Source organism: Nilaparvata lugens, chromosome X (assembly GCF_014356525.2).
Source record: "Nilaparvata lugens isolate BPH chromosome X, ASM1435652v1, whole genome shotgun sequence".
NCBI classification, from domain to species: Eukaryota; Metazoa; Arthropoda; class Insecta; order Hemiptera; family Delphacidae; genus Nilaparvata; species Nilaparvata lugens.
Window position 1 is genome coordinate 93,795,147 of NC_052518.1, and position 21,855 is coordinate 93,817,001.

General features: G+C 34.7%; 1 protein-coding gene across 1 annotated transcript in view; it reads left to right on the forward strand.

The window, feature by feature from the left end:
• LOC111054227 (protein unc-93 homolog A) overlaps positions 1–21,855 on the forward strand; it is a 121,368-nt gene that overhangs the window by 8,738 nt on the left and 90,775 nt on the right. Inside the window, exon 2 of the mRNA XM_022341204.2 lies at positions 16,223–16,355. Within this exon, the coding sequence (XP_022196896.2) occupies positions 16,251–16,355 (105 nt within the window). The 5' untranslated portion in view covers positions 16,223–16,250. The remainder of the gene's footprint in view (positions 1–16,222; positions 16,356–21,855) is intronic.

The following is a 21,855-nucleotide window of genomic DNA, read 5'->3' on the forward strand; positions in this document are numbered from 1 at the left end:
ACTTGCTGGGAGATTATGCCATCAATCACAAGCAACTCTACATCCCTGAGACCCCTTGTGACAGCCATTCAGTTCAGGTGCTAACAGTTGATTATTTGCTAGATGCTCATGACTATTTTATGAACTTGCTCACAATATGTGCAGTGGCAAGGAGGACAGTTTTTTGCTTTCTCTTCAGCACTTAGTCTACCAAGTCAATACTTCGACAAGTTTCCACAACTGACTTAAATATCAGACCATTGACTGTTATTACAATTGGAAGTATTCTCACTGTATTCAGCCCATACATTCCCTTCAGATCAAATGATAGCTCTTGGTATTTTCTGATTTTCTCTCCTCTGGTCTTCTGAGCATTCTCAGGGTACAGCGATATCAATTAAAAAGAAGAGCTGGAGCTCTTCTTCAGCTGATCCAATACTAGGATGTCAGACTTGTTATTATTATTATTATTATCATCATCATTACTGGGCATCCAGTGATTATCTGCCTTTATGACTTCGTCATTAGCCAATATCAAGGTTCTCAACCTATTGTGACTCCAACACTGTGTAATCCAGATTATGTCCAGCATTCATTTCTTCACATGGCACAAGTTGATATTCAACAAGTTGATATCATTCCTTCATCTACTTAGTCGGCTTAGTCCTTCTGAGTGAGCAAGTACTGGCCATAAAACTATGTCTGGATTTGAGCCTGGACATAATCATACAGGGAATGCTGAGGGTCACACTCTTGTTCAGTTCTCTCAGCATCTTCCAGAGCCTCTCTCGTCACTTCAGGTGGAGCTATTCCTGCGATGGGTTGCATTTCTCAACTGGAGTAGGTTTCAAACATCCAGTCACTATTTTCGTGTGTCATTCAATGCCACATCAACTTTCCGAGGAAGAGTTCCAGACCGGAGATGCATATTCTGCAGCAGAAATGGAGAGAGCTAGTGAGGTCGACTTTATAATGGCAATGATGATGAATAGCAGAACAACGTTGCCGATCCCATGTCTTGTCAATGCCTTCTATAGACGGTAGCTGATTCAGGTTTATTGAGCTTGAATTTTACTAAGCAAGAAATTATATTTTTAAATTATTTCATAATGAATATTCGTATTTAAGATGAAATATTTTGTTAATAAATTATTTTCTACATTGTTGAAAGACGATCTGGCAACAGAGCAAAGCGAGAAAGAGATAGCGCTTTCCACATTGTCAAATGATAGACAAGGATAGCAATACCATTATAGCTAATCAAACACTGTCATTATAACGTGGAACTCACTATAGGATAATTTTCATCAAGCATTGCTCCATTCAGTGTGTAAAAACCATTGCGTTAGCCACCAAGAAGAAGAAGAAGAAGAAGAAGAAGAAGAAGAAGAAGAAGAAGAAGAAGAAGAAGAAGAAGAAGAAGAAGAAGAAGAAGAAGAAGAGGGAAAACAAATAAATGAAATATGGAACCGGTTGTTATGAAGTTCAAAATAAGAATCGTGAATAATATCATTTGAATAAGAATTAAATTTATCATTGAACAACATCTGCCATCTATTGGTTGTACAATAATAATTGACAATATTGACTGCTGGGAGATTAGGACTGCTGGTTGATAAGGAAAATTTTTCTTCTTCAAGCTTCCCCAATAGCTATTTATGTATTAAGAGCGTCGCGTGATAATTTTGCAAGAGCAATAAAGAAGCATTATGCGTGAATTACATACAAATTTTTTCTACAAGCTGGTATGATTAAATCATCTAGGTATAGTAGAACTATACCACCTCTTACAAGATATCGAAATAAAAAGTTCATGTATCGCTGGAACACCGATGGAGAATTACATAAGCCAAAAGGGACTTTGCAAAATTGTTACTGTCCATTGTGTACGACAAATGATGTGTATTTTCTACTCCCTTCGTCTACGGATACATGGAAAATCCATTTTTCAATTCCATAGTACTAAACAGTTTAGCAGTACTGAGTCTGTCTCCAATAAAGGGTAACGGGTATCTGTCTTTGATAATCAACGAATTGATTTTTCTACAATCAATACAAATCCTTGATGATCCGTCTCTCAACAACTACGATAGGATTTGAAAATTCTGATGAACTTGGTTCAATAATGCCCTCTTGTCTACTATTGTATTATCTGACTGTTCAATTCGATTTTCAACAATCGTTTATTGTGTAAATGGGAGACGGCGATGTCGTCTATTCGGTATAGAATATTGGAATTTCTTCTTTTAATATTATATTATGTTCATTTTCACACCAGTTGTTTTTGACTTGTTAGGCTTATAATTCATTACACAAGTCTGTATAGCATCGCGAACTGAGGGGTGGATCTTTTATGTGACCTTTCTCAATTATATCTACTTGATACAAGTATGAACATTCTTCTTTTTTATAAGACTTTGCTTCTTCTTCAATATTTTGAGAGGACATATTTGTTTCAGACAAATTCGAATTTCTATGATTTATGTATCCTATGTAATTTAGAAAGTCTTCGTATTCAGAGTTTTGTCTCTTGTTATTACATAATGTTTAACAGTCTAATTACATCCAAGCCGATTAGTAACTCTTCTCTAAAGTTTTCGAGAACATAATTTTTGACAGGAATTGTATTCGCACTTCCAACGGCTAGCATTTCGATAATGAAGTATCCCATAGGCGAGTGTCCTTCCTCCCAAGCCCTATTAATGATATATTGTCTGAACTCAAGACAGGTGAACCAAGACTTTCATAAAATTTCTTGTTAGAGTTACAGCACTTCCAGTATCTCAGACAGCTTTTGGATTTCGTCCATGAATCTTGATCTCAAGATAGACTTTTTTATCACTGATCTCTGTTCTATTGATCTCAATTTTATCAACTTTTTTCTGATTTTCAGTTCCCTTCTGAGAAAGACCTTTGTATCCAGAGCTTGTACCTTCGCCTCTAAATCTACACTCTGTTGACTTGTGTCCAAATTCGTTACAATTTAAAACAGTTTATGTTTGATCTAAGATCACTGAATTGATTTTGAGCTCCAGAAGCCTAATATTTGTAAGGTTCTTTAGATACAGTTTTTTTGTTCTTATCAAATCTAGTACTTACTTGTAAAGGCTTGATTCGATAAGTATCTCTCTTAAAATTTTATCCGGATGCCTCATACTCGTCAAACTTGTTCATTTGTTATTGATATTTTTGGCGTCATCAATGAAGTGTTCACAAACCTCTTTGGGTATCTTTCGCCTAATTTGATCGACTACCATTAGCTCTTTGAGATCTTCATAATTACTGACTCACAAGTCTCCTACCCAATAGGTAAAACAGTTATTAAGTTCAAATGCAAAATCTCGCCACATAGAAGAGTTTTATATATTGTGAAAAGTAAATTTTTGACGAAAATGTTCTGGGCTAAGTTTGAAACATTTAAGCAACACACTTTTAATAAATGATCGTAATCGTTTGCTTGTGCGCCAGGCTCTCTTCCAATTGAATTTACAATTATTTCTAATGGTAATAATCCCATTAGGTATGAGACCCAATTTTCTTTTGAAATATCGCTTCTGCTAATTTGTCTTCCGAACAAGGCTAAGAGTATAGTTATATCATCATTCATATTAAAATGTTTTAGGAAATCATTTCTTCTACCATAGATGGTATTTGTATTATTAGTTTCTTTTAATGCTTCGAGTTCCAATCTTATCAATCCAAATTCGATTTTTTCTCGTTTAATTCTTTCTTCTCGTTTTAATCTTTCTCTTCCAATTCTTTCTTCTCGTTCTGATCTTTCTCTTTCAATTTCTCCTTCTAATCTTCCTCTTTCAATTTCTCGTTCTAATCTTCCTTCCTCTTCCAATTCTTTGTTCTCGTTCTAATCTCTCACTCAAATACTCGTTCTAATCTTTCTCTTTTAATTCTCCCTTCTCGTTCTGATCTTTCTCTTTCAATATCTGGTTCTCATCTTTCTCTTTTATTTCAAGTTCTAATCTTCCTCTTTTATTTCTAGTTCTAATCTTCTTCTTTCAATTTCTCGTTCTAATTTTTCTCTGTTAATTCTTTCTTCTCGTTCTGATCTTTCTCTTTCTAATCTTTCTCTTTCAATATATCGTTCAGTTTCAATACCTTCAAAAACATTTCTAGTAAATTCTTCAGTATAATCCTCTACTTCGAGTATCAACTTGCAAAGTTGTACTACTGTAGGGTTAATGGGCAACACAACATTCAATTCTTCGGCTATGTCAGCAATTGATGGCTGTCAGTTGATGGAATAATAAGCCGAAATCACACGAACCAATGTGACAATGAGACCCGTTTGCACAGTATATTTTCAAACTAAAATTTAAACCAAATCTGAACTGGTTTCAAATGAAATTTCGTTTTTCAGTATCATTTCAAACTCTGTCTCAAGTTCAAACTCACGAAAAGTTTGAACCACCAATACATGAGGTAGCCTAACAATTTGGTACAACTTGACATCTGTAAGATTTATAACATCTGGTATCACATTATTTGTTCGATGTTTGTTTCTTTCTGCTGTAGACGATCATATTATTTAGGTTTATTGTTAATTAGTTGCAAGTAGAAAGAATTATAATGTAAGATCAATGGAATTGAAAAAGATGATTACTGAGAAATTGTGATGGTAGCTCCAAAAGTGAGAGCCAAAACCGAATAATCTGGTAAAATTATAATATCTGGTATCACATTAGAATTAATTTTTAATTTCCATTAGAAATCCCCTGAAGAATTCAGATTCTCTCTTGATATTGTCAACGGTGTCAACCCATTACCAACTCGCTACCGAAGTTTAACTTAAACTGGATACGTGAGAAATTGAAGTAATAAGAAAATGAACCAATAATACTATTTCCACTCATCCCGGCCGAACGGGTATGAATAAACCAAATCTGAATTGATTTGAACTAAAATTTCCCTTTTTCAGTATCATTTCAAACTCTGTCTCAAGTTTAAACTCCAGAGAAGTTTAAACCACCAATACATGAGCTAACCAAACGACTTGACATCTGTAAGGGTACAAATACACTGAAAGCGGAGCGGAGCGTGGCGTGGCGTTCTAGATCAAGTGTTGTCGACAATGGCGTTGTTTAAGTTTGTACGGACATCACTTTGTGAGAATAATTACTTAAAGTATTGGATATTTGCTGAGCCTGCTAGGACAGAGTGGGTTAATGAAATTGACTTGAATCGTCGACTATTTGGCTAATATCACCATCGGTTTAATGTGTTAAGAAAACATGAGTCCCGATTTTTTGAGTACATGCGAATGTCAACTTTAAACTTTGATTATATTTTGACGAGAGTGAAGCCTGATTTGGAAAAACAAGTCACTAATTGGAGGAATTCAATATCTGTTGAAGAAAGACTTGTAATAACACTAAGGTAACCATATCACATAGAAATATGAATGAAATGGATTAGAATAGTCTTACTTTTGATTTCAAAGTACAATAGATGACTTTTCTCTTTTGAATAATCAAATAATACCGCATTACAGGAGAATTTGGGCAAACATTAAATATACTAGTGTACCAGATGGTGGGAAAATGTAGTAGAACAAGTTCATTATTATGTACAAGAGTAGACCACTAGTATGTACATTAGTAGGGCACTCGCATTTTAACGCTTTAACACTACGCTTGTAGACGCTCCAAAAAGCAGACCAGCTTTTTTCAAAATTTGACGCTCCGCTCTGCGAGTAGACGCATAGAGTACCCTCAAGACTTTATAACATCTGGTATCACATTAATTGTTCGATGTTTGTTTCTTTCTGCTGTAGACGATCATATTTTGGAATAGTTCCATTCGAATTTATGAGAGTAATATTTAAACTGTACCGCACACTTACACTGATCGGGATTTGGCTCGGTGAGGAGTTTCCCAAGGCTCAACCTTGATGTAGGTGTAAATAATAAGCTCTGGATACCAGTATCAACTTGTTCCTCTCCAACAAAACCTGATCTTCAGTGTGATTCAGCATTGATTGACTGGAAAGCATAGATGTTATCTATGAGGAATGCTGTCACTTTACTACCAGCTCCAACTCAAACTATAATAACTATGCAAAATTATTACAAGCAAGCGAAATGGAGTGAAGGTTGAAAATGGAACGATTGGAGCGTGATTGAAAGATAAGTCTCTGAAATGAACTTGACCGACAGAAAATATTATTAACTGGCCACTCTGATCGGCTAAATATTTATTGACTATTCTCGTGACACGTTTAATCCTTGCAGTTGTAGTGACGTGATTCTAACGACCTTGTCCGGTATACGTATTGTTTTCTTGCACAATGCTTAATCTTACATAATAGTCTATTCATCCATGGCTTTTCATTTTCTGGAGATTTTTATACGCACAAATCATATTTTGATAGGTTTATTGGACTAGCTCATCTATAATAATAATATCTGGGGACCGAGCTTTGCTCTGAAATACAAAAGCATAGAAAATTTATAATGAAACAGTGAGTATAGAATGTAATAAATTCTGTATTCTATATTAATATAGAATATTAACTCTTTATTCTATATTCTTTACTCTATATTCTATATACTATATTCTTACATTCTATATTCACTATAATAAAAGAGGAAAATATATTGTATTCATAGTTTATATTTAGAACTAGCTGGCCCGGCGAACTTCGTACCGCCAAATAGTTAATGCATCTCATGACAAACTTTAGCTGGATGCTCACCTGAGGAGGCGCGATGCGGCATTTTGCATTCAGGTGCGTCTCGCTTATTGGTTTGAATGGAAGAACTCACACACACTGGATCGGGCATGGTGTAGAAAGGTGTGATAACACAATCTCCATAAGACCAAAACTTTGTATCACCAAGCCGCGCCACCACAGGTGTGCTTAGCCTTATCTTAATCTGATGCACTATATTTCTATGAAAATTATCCAACAATCAGTATTTACATTTATATCTCAATATGGACTTCCTATGTGCTTAGTTATTTGTGCAGCAGTTTCTATTTTTAGATACAATTGAATGCAGCTTGCTGGGAAATTGAATGGTATATCTCCTTGCTGCTGATTTTCCCGAGCATATTCTAAATTTACAGAACTTCGAGTTCTACGACCCAAGTTTAAGTTTGGACGTCGTCCGAACCGCGGGATTATTATTAAAAATTAAAATTTTGTGAATCAGTAAAAAGAAAATTTAAAAACAGATCTGCCGACGGCTGTTGGATGACGCAATGATTATAACAGCTGATTTTTATTTCTGTGTGTGGCCAGCCCACAAATATTCTCCCATAAGGATTACATGTAAACTTTGAAGGACCGTAGGAAAGAGTCCTGGAATCGGATCATAAATTTGATAGACCACAAACCTTCTCCTGAACATAACAAACACAGCTAAAAAAATAATCAAATTCGGTGCACACATTAAAAGTTATTGAATGTCAAAATTTGAGGCTCGATTTTTATTTATATAGATAATATACAATGTTTGCTACGATATTAATTGATATACTATGTACTATTCCACACTGATAGCATCACAATAATTAATAATGATTTTTGTTCAGATTCATTCAACTCATATTCAATACTTTTTCTATTTGATCATGTCGATTATTAATTTTTTGCCGTGTAAGATTTGTCGTTAGATCAGCTGATTGAATGCAATAGTTCAACTGCTGAAGCATAATTTTGTCTCAGTCCCACACTCATACGCGCTTATTCACTTCCATTATCGGCAGACGGCGAAATTTTCAGCTGTTTTTCTACGGATTAGCCAATTATCCTTTTAATATCCTTCAACGAGTTTTCCCAGGGATGACCTAGTGCAATCGAATTTTCTTATCATAAACCTTCTTTACTCCAAATTTTGTGAGAATCGTTAGAGCCGTTTTCAAGATCCATTGACATACAAACATATAAGCAGAAATTGCTCGCTTAATAGTATAGGATAATAAAAAAAAGAATTGGCTTACACACGTACGGTATAGGAAATTCACGAATGACGTATCATCATGTCTCAACTACTGAACTGATTAGCATGAAATTTTGCATATACATTCTTAATTTACCGAGGATGGTTATAGGTCTATTTTAAATTCTTCAAGATTTCAATACGTCAAGCTTACAGTTTGTCAAGTTTTGATTAGACCCTAATTAAGGTCTAAGACGACGCGGAGCACGAGTTACCCGCTAGTCTTTAATATAACTTAGCCTATAAATCATAAACATTAATCAAAAACAATTTAAGGGAATTTTTTTCATCTAAAGTTCAATACTTTTCAAACTTTCGAACATTATATTCAAACATTATTTAAACCTTTCCTTATTGTATTCAATAAATTCGAACATTCCTCTAAAAAATCCTCTGAACTCTCATACTTTTAAAACTTTCGAACATTATATTCAAACCTTTCCTGATTCAATATTATATTCGAACATTATTATGAATATATTACCAAAGATTGAATTTCACCATTATTTATGTAATTTGCCAATAATGATTGCAGGATCATTGTAACTTGAATGACAGCAGTTAATAAAGAATATCAGTGTATATTATATTATTCATGTAAACGGTAATTTATTGAAAAGTGTTGGTTCTGGTTTTCATTAATTGTAATGAAGTTGGTCAAGATGGGATTACTCGGTGTATATTATCTAAACCTGTATTTAAACTAATGCATTTAAAATAAAATATAGTGTCGAGTGTTACTTTCCTGCTGGGTAGAAACAATATATTCAATCAAATAGTTATAATGTATACTACGCAAATCATATTTCTATACTTATACGAAATAAAATATGAGCAACATATCCTCTTATCTTAAGGCGTATATCTTATACATTCTTTTAACTTCATTTAAAACATGAAAAATTATTGTCCAACAATAGAAACAATTCTAAAACAGCTGAGAAAGCAAAAACTCTTATAAAGTTTTTGGCTGTCATTTTTGGCTTCATAGAACCTTTTTATGTAATTTTTATTTAGATGTCATTTTCACCTGAAAGTTTTTCTCAATTTCCTTGAGTTCTTCTATTGCGCATGAATTTAACCTATAAATTGATCATAATTGCCTTTAGTTCTCCTTGTAAGCACACATTCTACCTATGAATTGATTTCAGTAAGATGTAATATGTAAGAGCTGTAAGATGTAAGTCATTGTCATTCATTGCGATACCTGATAGCATAGAGTAAGGAAAACTATACTTCATCTCTGCTGATAGCAATGTCATGCTATCTATTGGAGATACAAAGAACAAACTGGAGTATCATGTATCGTCGTTACATTGAGAAACAAGTAGCGTGCAGAAAGTGATTTCTCTGCCAAAATACTCCACCAATTATGTCAAAACTCTTACATCTTACGTCAGTTGTTAAAGTTGCTTATTCTGAACAATATCAGCAATCTTCCCCCACCACAACTTTATCAAGTTAACGAGTTGGAAATACTTTGTTGGAGCTTGGAAGTACCTTTTGTTATTATTTAGATCAATTTAACCGGTCTGAAGTTCTCTGTATAACGCGATAAAAGATGTAAACCGATGTAAGACGTGGAGGATGGTGAGGTGCTACGTGGGAAGACACGAATAATGGGGAGAATACTGCTTGCTATTGATGCAACAAACTCAAAAATGCTGGAAAGGTTAGTGACAAAGGGTGTATTGCTAAGAAATAAGAGGATTACCTCGATCTCAGAGCAACAGAAGGAAACTTGTGCAGGAAAAGTAGAGTCTTAGAGAAAAAGAATAAATAGATGTGTCTCTTGTCTGTGAAATCTTACAAAAATTGTAGGCATCTCCGAGAACTGAATGAATCTTTTTAATGTCAAGGGATTTTCAGACGAAAAGAGATCGATAATAGAAGGAAAGTGAAGCAATCCTGCATTATTTGCACGCTTCGATTCTAGATCAAACGTTTAGAACGCACATGTATGTTGTTGGCTCATTACTCGTTCATGTAGGTTTGAAATCGTAGATAACGACTCAGCTCCTCTGAATAAGAATATTTTCCTTGTTGACTAAGGAGGCTCTATGACATGTGCAAAAGGGTAATGAGGCGAGGAATGATACAAATAAATGTAAGATGGAATGGAAATCACACCCATCGTTAGCAGACTAAAGTTGTCTCCAAAGCAGTTCATAACAGAACTTTTTAGTACATCATACTGTGATACTCAAATACGCTTGAAATATCAAGTTCTCCGTTCTGAAATTACTTGAAGCTTTAAGCTCTATTTCCTTGATTCTGTCTTCAACAGCGTATACTTCGAAAGCCCTTGAAGATAAAAATCCTACTTTGTTTTCAGTATCAGAAAGGATTTTCTCTCATTAATGTCAGAAAGGATTTTCTATTATATTTTCGTAAATTCATTCTTCAATCAGGCTTCCTAGGTTCGATGTATTCGTCACAGATATTTGAGTAATTGATCGAGTTTTCAACCATCTCTTGAGTTACCCACGTTTTTAATTGGAGGTAGCTGTTGAAGATGACAGTGAATAAGAAACAGTTGGATTGAGCTGATACAGGATAGAATTGTCCACAGTTCAAGTTCAATTACACATTACTATCTTGGAACAATCTGTTTTTTGTCGCAGTTGATTAACAGTTGAATCATAGAGTAAATCTATCATTCAAATTCAAATTGTCCAATGAGTTTGAAAGAGGAGAATTTTTTCGACAACAGGACCACTTCTCAAACTCTCCATCTTCGGAATTCCCCCAATAAAATATTGTTAAAATATTATTATTTAACTTCAATAATATTATTTTGTAATTTAAAATAAAAAGTCAAGAAAAATTGAGGAATTGTGGCTTTGTTGAGATGAACCAGTCTTTATTTTATTTAGTGAAAATGATTTAAGTAGTTGGATAAGTCATGCACAATTATTACACTTATATGAGAAGGCACAACAGGCTTATGCCCAAAAGTTTCTCTTCTCAAAGTTTTACTACAGTCCAAATTAAATTGTATTAAACTACTATCACTTATTAAAATAACAAATTACACTTCAAAAAACTAACAAATCTTCAATCAAAAATAGATATCATGAATAACTAAATCTCACAGAATTAAAAACAATTACCCAAAAAATCAATTTGCAATTTTTTTTTTGCATTAAAATTGAAAATTAACCAAAAATACTGTAGTTTTATTACCGTCCCACCCACGCACAAGCCAGATTATACGTGGGCATCAACATCAGTAGGAAAGAAATCCGCCCCTCACAAACCAGACAGACCTCTCGATCCGCCACTGATCAAAAGTTTCGAAATTGGGAATATATGTTATAGTATACAAGTGGTTTGATTTCCTAGTTGTACATTTTCTTGTTGGGTTTATGAATTTGAAAAATCACTTACTGAAGCCGCAATATTATAGTTTGTTGAAGTTCTGAAAAGTGTTAAATTATTCTGAATTCATGACTGGATTCTAAGTATAATTATGTCTAAGAGTATATTTTTATAATACTAATTCAAACAGGAACACACGATACACACTCGATACATACAACAAACACTCGTTTCCTGTTTAACAACTGTAGACGTTTTGACAAAGGTTGGCGAAGCCACCGAAAATTTCCGAAAAATAATATGAGTTTCTAAGGGTCGGTTTCCGAGCTCGGGATTTAGCTAAGTTCTAGACTTCAAACAGCTGGAGTCAGAAAATTGGCTTTCCGAAACGGGGAGTAGTCGCAGTAAAATGACTAACGATTTTTAAATTAAATTTCGTAAAACTATAAAATTTAGCACAAAATAAAATAGTGTAAAGTTTCGGCTATTTTGAATTACTTAGTAATAAGTTACAAGGAATAATTTCCTTGATTTCGTCAAGGAAAAACATTTCCAATTATAGAAATGAGAAAATAAAGATTATTATAAAAGCTGCGACTACGCCCCGTTTCGGAAAGCCAGTTTTCTGACTCCAGCTGTTTAAAGTCTAGAACTTAGCTAAATCCCGAGCTCAGAAACCAGCCCTAGTGTTTTTAATCTATCTGTATCGTGTGTCTCCTGTTTAAGTCAGTATTATAAAACTATGGAGTGTTTTCTGTTATGCTCTATTAGTATATTGATATTTGAGCTGCTGGGATTGTTCCTCACTTAAATTTCCAATTTTTGTTTTTATTCTTGACGCCAGTCAATTTGTTGTAATTTTATTGAAGGACACATTATTTTGATTGATTAGTTAATCATAGTAATAGATAAATCAATACTGAAGTGAGAAATTTGGATGTTAAGATCGTAACCTGATTTGTTGAACAGAAGTGAACACACTCATATACAAACTATTTATCAGCTGGCTCTCTATTAGCTTTAGATGTTTGGATACTATGGTTCGGAGTAAAAAACATATTCAATTCATATTCTCAATTTGTTTATTTCAACTTGACATAACAATACATGTAGACTACTTATATTTCATTTTTAACAAAATAAGAATTAAATTTTACATAAAACAGTACAAAATAAAAAAATCTGGTGTGGCGCACTTTCCACAGAACTTTCCTTGCCGTTATGAAAATTGATCACCTGACGCTAGTGTTCAAGTCTACTATTCAAAGATTTGAGCCACCTGGTGACAGGGCAATAACGCTGGAGACACACATGAGGTCTGCTATCTCTTCATAGTGAATGATTTAATAGAATCAACAATAATTTGCAATTGAATAATCACATTTTCTCGAATTTAAAGCTTATTTTCAATTTTAGGTGAGAATGTTACTGAAAATTAATTGTAGAGATTTTCATGCTCAATCTCTTTCAATTGAATTTTTTTGTTTAAATTGTATCTGAAGCCTGATAATTGGGAATCTAAAATCGGACTTTGCATTGATGGGGCGGAGGTCCCGAAATTTTCACAGATATGGGACTTGTGGCAGTTGATAGAGCTTAGCGATGACTATTTTGGGTATGAATTTGATCGAAATCGTTGGAGCCATTTTAGAGAAAATCGCGAAAAACCCTGTTTTTGACAACGTTTTCGTCATTGTAGCCGCCATCTTGAATCGCATTCGATCGAAATTGTTCGTGTCGGATAGTGTAAGGACCTTAAGTTCCGAATTTCAAGTCATTCCGTTTCAAGTCATCGTATGAGATGAGATATCGTGTACACAGACGTACATACACTCGTACACACACACACACACACACACACACATACAGACCAATACCCAAAAATCATGTTTTTGGACTCAGGGGACCTTGAAACGTATAGAAAACATCGAATTAGGGTACCTTACATTTTTTGGGAAGCAATACGTCCCTTACCTATGGTAGGTAATAGGGTAAGGAAAGTAAAAATTGATTGAGTGGAATTCCCCCAATAAGACTATGCGTCTGAATTTGGGGGAGCTTCTTCTGTTCAATATGTACCTTCTTCTGTGCTATGGTTTTCTTAATATTATCAAGTCATATGAAGAAAAGGAACACTCGAGAGCAATATTGAAGGTTCATAACAGTGGAAAAGCGAACAAGGGGGGTTCACCGAATGTCATTATTAATAAATCTCAATTTATGTGGTGTCCTAGCAACACAACAGGTCCCTTGGCATCAGTCCTACTGCGCATGTGCTGGTCATCATCAGCACTGGTTCCGGGGGATTCACACACGTGTTTTCAGTTAGAAATTCTGGTGGTGCGCGGTTTCTGAATATTGCTGGACGTTTGTGACGTCGTCACCAAGACAACGTTGTGGACAACCCCTCGTATTGTGAACGTATTTGCTTTGATTATCTACATTTCGAAATACTTGAACTGGAAACATCTCGCGTCCTAATATTATTGTTGATTCTCCCAAAATAAGCCTACAATCGCTAGCATTGGTGATATTCGAAATTTCATTTGTTTACAATTTCGAATCTCCGATAATAGGATTGTCTTGTGATATAATTTTCATTTATTATCAATCGCCTTCAATCCTTGCTGGGGAAGTCGTCAATACCACACTGCTGGAGTTTCTGAAAATAGTATTGTCTTGTAATATCATTTCCATATTTATCAATAATCGCCTTAAATCAATGCTGAGGAAGTCGTTAATACCACATTGTTGGAGTCTCTGAAAATAGTATTGTCATTTGAACATATATAATTTCCAACAGGTTTATTATCAATCTCCTTAAATCCATACTGAGGAAGTCTTCAATGCCACATTGTTGTGTTGTGTTGCCAATACCTCCCAGAATCTATTGTATTACATCGCTGACATTTGTTTTCGAAATAACGTTGTACTGGAACACCACAACACCAGCATCATTCAAAATGAAAGCAATATTGAATTGATGCTATTGTTGAATTGCTTAACGTTACAACATTCTTGGTTCCTTATTCTAATAATATTTAAAACGTTTTAACATTTCAATGACCATATTGTTGTAGGAATTGCATTATATCATTCCTTACTCTTTCACAGGGCAGGAGCCATGGATTATGACTGAGGTCCTGTCTCTCATCACCAGAAAGCATTGAGTCCAATGTAGTCTTTCATAGTAAAACACTTGAATATTGTCTAAAAATATCACGAATTTATTAAAAAGTGATGACACCATGCGTGTTGGAAGGAACAGTGATATTTTTAGACAGTATTCAATTGTTTCATTATTGGATAAATATCACTATATTTCACCAAAAACAGTATATGTAGTCTTTCACATTACTCAGGATCTCCTCTACCTGCCTGACTACCGGCTTCTTCCCGACTAGAATTTTACTTTCGATTGGAAACTTTAAGACCTGGTTGAACAAAAACCGGTTAAATTTCAACCATGATTAATTTCCTGAGAACCAATCAGAGAAGGCCTTCTTGATAAGAGGGCTTCTCTGATTGGTTCTCGTTTAATCGTGAAATTTAATCACGATTAAAATTTAATCGGCTTTTGTGCGACCGGCACTTAAACTTTAAAAGATTTTAACTTTGTAGGATTCTCATGTGAAAGACACAGCAGTAGGAGCGAAATATGTCAATCACCTTGGAACAGAATTCGTGATCTCACCGTGTGAAAGAGGCCTTACAATATAATACTTTCAAAGTAACACCTCTCCAGCCCCTGACTAGGATGTTAAACCTCATCCTGGCTCTACCTTTGCTTGAGATCAGCTCCTTTGAAAGGAGTGAATACTTTTAATATGTTTTGCTCCTAGTAGTTCAAACCGAAATGAAAAGTAAACATTTTGCATCAAACATTTCTCTAGAGTTGATTAAAATCGATCCTTGACGACTGCGTAACATTATGTTGAAACTGGGGAAGTGGGATCTCTTGGAAGTTACTCAAACATTACAACATTCGATGCATTTTTCAATGTGAGTTTGGCGAGTAGCCAGACCAACAATTTACCACTATACCATTAATTTAATCGTTATTAATACGCCACTCATACGTCAGCAACTAATAACTAAACAACTAATAACAACTAATAACTAACTACTGTTTGCAAGGCCAATTCTTTTGGATAAATTTGTTGAAAGTGGACTCGCTTACAATTTTTTCACATTTTTTTCTCTTTTTTCCTACTTTCTTCTCCAATACTTCCCTTTTCTTCTCCTCTTCACCCTTCTTCCCTTACTTTTTTCCTTACTCTACCTGCCTATTACATGGGAAACCATAGTTGGCTAGGTATTTTTCCTCCTTTCTTTCTTTTCAGCACAGCCCACCATGAAGCCTTTTGTTTGTATTTTATTAGAAATTTATTTTTGATTGTGATCTTTTGTGTTTTGATTTCTTCTATGTATATTGTGTTGATTTGAATTATTGAATTGAATAGTCAGTTATTATTTTCACAGAATAGGGAATACTTCCCTTTCTGAAAAGATGTCACATGGTTTGAAAATATAGCATTGGTCCTTTAGCTGTTTCATTCCCTTTTTTAATTTTCTGTGTCTTGAATTGTTTTTGACTTCAGAGATAGTGATTATAACAAAACGTTCAATTGTGAATGTGATACAATATATGCTAATTACTCATGCAATACATATGTTACATTACCAAAATATAATGTATTATGTGTACATCATTGAGTCTGCTATATTTTTGGGTTCTGTTTTTCGGTGACCTTTTCGCGTTTTCAGATTGCAACCAGACACTGAAACTGAATCAAGTATGTCCACCACATTATTGTTTTGTATTTTGTATTAAACATTTTATGATTTCATGAGGTTGAGATTGCATCGACACTCACACTCTACCACAGTAAGTATGTCTACCACATTTTTGGATGTACTGCTGTATTTTTGTGATAAATATGTTGTGTTATTGGAATTTGCAGTGATCCACATGTGGATGGTAAGCTGGTGATGGGCAGCTTGCCAGATCTGCATGCCCTCACCAGGGACGATACAGGACAACCTTGTTGTCGTCCTGGCAGTCATCTACCGAGATGCTCTCATCTTCCGGTGAAGGTATTTCAATTATTATGTTTAATTTATAATTGCATTCTGATGTAGCCTACCATAATAGCATGCAATGCATGAACAAGTATTGCCACATCCTATTGATGACTAGAGCCTAAATGACTATAGCGAGGTCCACGATATAATGGCACTAGGGAAAGACGTTGCCGATTTTCTGTCTTGTCACTGCCTTCTACAAATGATAAGTGATCTGATGTGATATCAAGTTTTTATCCCTGTTGAAACTAATCAATCATTGTATTCTATTCGCCAAGAAATTATATTTTTCAATTATTCAATAATAACTTTTAATAATTAAGTTTAAATATTTTGTTGATTAATCGTATTTCTTTTTTCTCTTAGTAAGTTTTTGCAACTTGAGAATTGTCCCTCATCTCTCCAGTCCTCCTCTCCTAAACATCTGCATTCCATCTTTTTTTGAAGATTGGCCATCCATATTTTCCTTGGCCTACCTCGCTTTTGATGCTGATTTATATTTCTAAATAGCTAAGAAAAGATCTGGGAACGCTGCGGAGTCAGAATAGCATAGCGCTATCTACTTTATCAAATGATAGACAAGGATAGAAATACAAATATTAATCAAATACTGGCATCATATCGTGGACCCCACTTTATGGTCGTTTTCCATTTGTGGAATTGTGTTCAGCCTATGTGTGTTTGACGATTACTTTTGATTGGTTCCATCAATCAACTTTACATCTTCGATACATATTCTTTGAATCATTATTCAGATCGATTTCGTTGGTTGGTCGCTCGAAATTGATCTTCTCCTTCGTCCTCTTGGAGGATATAACAGAATAACATTGAAACATGGAATCAATTAGGAAACTATTCAGGATTTGTCATATTTTGTGTGGTTGAAATAATAAACTCAAGAATAAATTTTTCATTTTTCGACTGAATTTTGACTTATGATACATGATTCTGAACCGCCTTGACGAGCTGAGAAGAATTAGCTCTAGTACGAGGAGATCCAATCATTGTGTGCCAGAAGTTATGAGTACCGTATTTGAAATTTTTATCCTTGAGGCGTCCTTATGCGCACCTCTTCACTAAGAAATTATGACTCAAAATTAAGTACATGTAACGCGTGATTCTCATAGAACACAATCTCATGAACCTTTATCATTGTGCAAAGTCTCGAAGTGAAGACACTGAAGTTGGTGATGATGGTTGAATCTGAGAATTAGGTGTTTCTGAAAATACAAGGGACATTGTTATCATGTGTACCTGGAAATATGTATAAGATACAGAAAAGTAGAGTGCCTTTGGTACTTTCCTGTAGGTTGTGTAATTCTGAATCATTTATTGATCGATTGGATAAGATAGAGCGATCTACATGGTTTCAGGTTGTAGAGCACATATTATGTGAACTGTGATACAGAGTCCTGGTATAAGATACAAACAGTGACAGTGAGACAACACCATACTATGTTGATGAACAGTGAATATAAAATAACGTTTTTATAAGTGAGTTATCTTAATATTTGTCATCTGAATATTTGTTAGTTGATTGAATCATTGCCTGTAGTAGAGTTGATTATCTGTTATTTCAGTGAGTAAATTCTTTCATCTATTCAGCTTAGAGTACAATAAGGTGAAATTTTAACTCCAAGTGTTCTCAGCTCATTCTATAGTTCTATTTTGTAGAGGGAAAAATCCGTAACAATTGGTGTCAGAAGAGGGATAATTGGATTCTGAAGGCTTAAGGAGTCCAGAAAGCAAGGGCAGCAGCAATCAATTATTGTAGTTGAAAGGGCAGTATTTTTCACTTCTGGTATGAGAAGTATTTTCGACTTCAGGGGAAGCATCAATTCCTTGGACTCTGATGATGTGCATTCGCCTGCATGGGTGAGTAGCAACACTAGATGTATTGTTAGCAAGTGTCTATATCACCAATGCAGCCGAATGCGCATCAGGCAATCGTCTTGTGCAACTCTACCTCAACATTCATCCCAAACGCCGACATCCACAGAGATCTGGAGCTGGAGTTCATCTCAACAGAAATTGGGTGCTTCGCACGCAAGCATTCAGGCAGGTTAGAAAAATGGCATGAAATAATTTGGAATATCGTTGTTGAACTGATTATGATAATGGTTCAAATTAGTTTTATCTACGACCAAGTTAAAATTTAAACATGAAAAATCAAAACCAATTCCATAACATGGGTCTTTTCGCAATGAATTTTCAAAACTATAGTAAATTGTTGTGAACATTTCATCTAAATTTGAAATTGTTTGTTTTATTCTGACTTGTAGTTTCAGATTGATGAATTGGTGTAGAAATTTAAATGGACATAGCCTACATAATATTTGGAAACAAAATTACGAAATAGAAGAAGTTTTGGGCGATAGTCGGTTTTTTCTTTTTTCGACAATTGTATTGTTTGCTGTATCCAATAAATTATGCAACGACTTGAACATTATAAAACGGTTTCTGATGCTGGTGGCAGATTTCAGTTTGTCAAGTTTTCACTAATCAAGTATTCAGTTTGACAAGTTTTCAATTCGTCAAGTTTTCAGTTAACAAGTCTCCAGTTCATCAGGGTTTCAGTTTATAAAGTTTTAAATTTTTGTCAATACCTCAGTTTATCAAGTTTTCAGAACGTCAAGTTTTCATTGCACTAAGTTCTCATTCTGTCGTTCAAGTTACCAATTGATCAGGTTTTTGGTCCGTCAAGTTTTTAGTAAATCATGTTTCCAGTTTGTCAAGTTTCCAATTCGTCAAATTTTCAGTATTTGGAGTTTTTATTTCAAGTTTATTATTCACTTTTTTATTTCAATCTTTTCACCATGGAGGCTAGTTGGTTGATTTCTAGCCTTTCAAGTCAGCAATGTGATATTTTTCTTGTGTGGTCGTGGATAAAAAAGTGTATACAACAGTTTCATGGTCTTTGATGCACTCGTGACTCGAGAGATGTTCAAGACACGCTATGCTAGCTTACTTGTGTCTTAAATATACATCCAACTCGTGCGTTGAAGACGTTCATTATAAAACTGTTGTATAGACTACTATTCTGTGTTTACCATTACTGTATTAATATTGTGTTTCAATAGATTCAGTGGTCAAAAATACGAATTATTGGAAATCATTAATTATTATCATCTATTGGTTTGTGTGGAACTAAGTTATGCAACAATATGCCCTTCACTATCCTAAAAATAGAATCTCCTCTTGCAATTCCATAATTTAGCGTTTAAGACATACAGAGCCAGTGCCAGCTAGCCTACAATATTGGCTTTATTCCACGTGATAAATGATTATAGCTTTTTCTTTCCTCAAATCAGCTAGATTTATGGGCGAATTCAGTCGATGCTTCTTGTCCTTATTATGGTTTCTGCATAATTATTCATTCATTTATAATTAACATCAGAGGCTCTCCAGTCTTATTAACAGATATGAGGTAAAAAGTGAAAATTGAAGATTCATGATTACTATAGTGAGGTCCACGTTATAATGGCAGTTTTTGATTGGTATTGCAATCCTTGTCTATCATTCAACAAAACGGATAGTGCTATCTCTTTCTCGCTTTGCTCTGTTGCCAGATGTTTGGATATCATGTGATGTTATTCAATCACATGATAACTGTTTGATTTATAATAAGTTTTTTATTTTGTTCAGTTCTTGTTATCTACATAAATAAATAAGGTTTCATCAAATGATTATGAATTTATTAAGATATTTTAAACATGGCGCAGTCAAGGAATTGAACAGAAAAGGAGAATGATAACGACTGGATTGAGTGAGTAATAATTGTGTAATAATTATACTTTTTTCTTTAAAGAACAAACATGGATTTCAACAAGCCAGAATTACTATGCAAGGGAGAAAATTTTGATCTATTCAGGAAAAATATCGGAAATTATATTATAGCGACTGAGACAAATAAAAAATCCAACCAAATTCAAGTTGTAAGAGCGAAAAACGTGTTAGGCAATGAAGCTTTGACTTTGTATGAATCGTTACAAGATGTGAATGAGCCAGAAACGGTAGAATCAATATTAAAAACATTAGAGAGCTATTGTTTACCAAAAAAGAATCTAATCATGAATGTATACGCAATCAGAATAAAAAAACCCATTCATCAATCTCCTCCTCTCAGGAAGCAGGACAGACAATGGGCAAGGAGTAGTGATGAAAAGGCACAGACCTTTGCAGATCATCTTGTGAACGTTTTTAAACCAAACAACACAACTGAAGAAGACACTTTAGAAGAAGAGGAGAACATCTTACAGCCAAATCAAGAAATAATGTGTGTCACAGTAGAAGAGGTGAAAAGAGAAATAAGAAATCTGAATAACAAAAAGACCCCTGGATTCGAAATGATAACTGGCTTAGTCCTCAAGCACCTACCAAGAAAATCAATAGTAAAATTAACACACATTTTGAATGCCTCTTCCAGACTCAAATTTGTACCAGGAATATGGAAAGTAGCAGAAGTTATAATGCTACTCAAGCCAGGTAAAGAGCAACATGAAGTATCATCATATAGGCCAATATCATTGCTACCTGTGCTTGCCAAGTTGTTTGAAAGGATTTTACTGAGTAGGCTAACACCAATAATTGAGAGACAGCACATAATTCCAAATCACCAATTTGGCTTCAGAGTGAAACACTCAACAATAGACCAAGTGCATAGGATTGTGAATGTAATAGAGAAGAGCCTTGAAGAGAAAAAAGTTTGTTCAGAAGCTTTCCTTGATATAGGGCAAGCTTTTGATAAAGTGTGGCATGAAGGTCTTCTTTTCAAACTGAAAAAAGTGCTACCAAAGCAATTTACAGATATATTAGAATCCTATCTGACTGACAGATACTTAAGAGTCAGGCATGAAAATTCATATTCTGATTTGAAGGAAATAAAAGCAGGAGTTCCTCAAGGAAGTGTTCTAGGACCATTTCTCTACCTACTCTATACCAGAAATATTCCCAGCCTTGATGAGAATACTACAGCAACATTTGCAGACGATACAGCCATATTATCAGTAGACAGTAATATTCATATTGCAACAGAAAAACTACAGAGATCCATCAACAAAATTCAAGATTGGACTAGAAAGTGGAGGATGAAACTAAATGAAGCAAAGTCGATTCACATCAACTTCACCAATAAGAAGGACCTGCCCATACCGATAACAATTAACAACCAAGTTGTACCATATGCCAATGATGCCAAGTATCTAGGTATGACCTTGGACGCAAAGCTTCGCTGGAAGGTCCATGTCAAGAAGAAGAGAGAGGAACTTGGAATCAAATATAAGAAGCTGTATTGGCTGATCGGTAAAAACTCCAACTTACAAATCCAAAACAAAGTACTTCTGTACAAACAGATACTGAAGCCAGTATGGACATATGGTATACAACTTTGGGGGTGTACCAAAGACAGCAACATCAATGTAATACAACGGTTCCAGAACAAGGTGCTGAGGAACATTGTGGATGCTCCTTGGTATGTCAGGAACAGCGATCTTCATAGAGACCTGCACGTCGA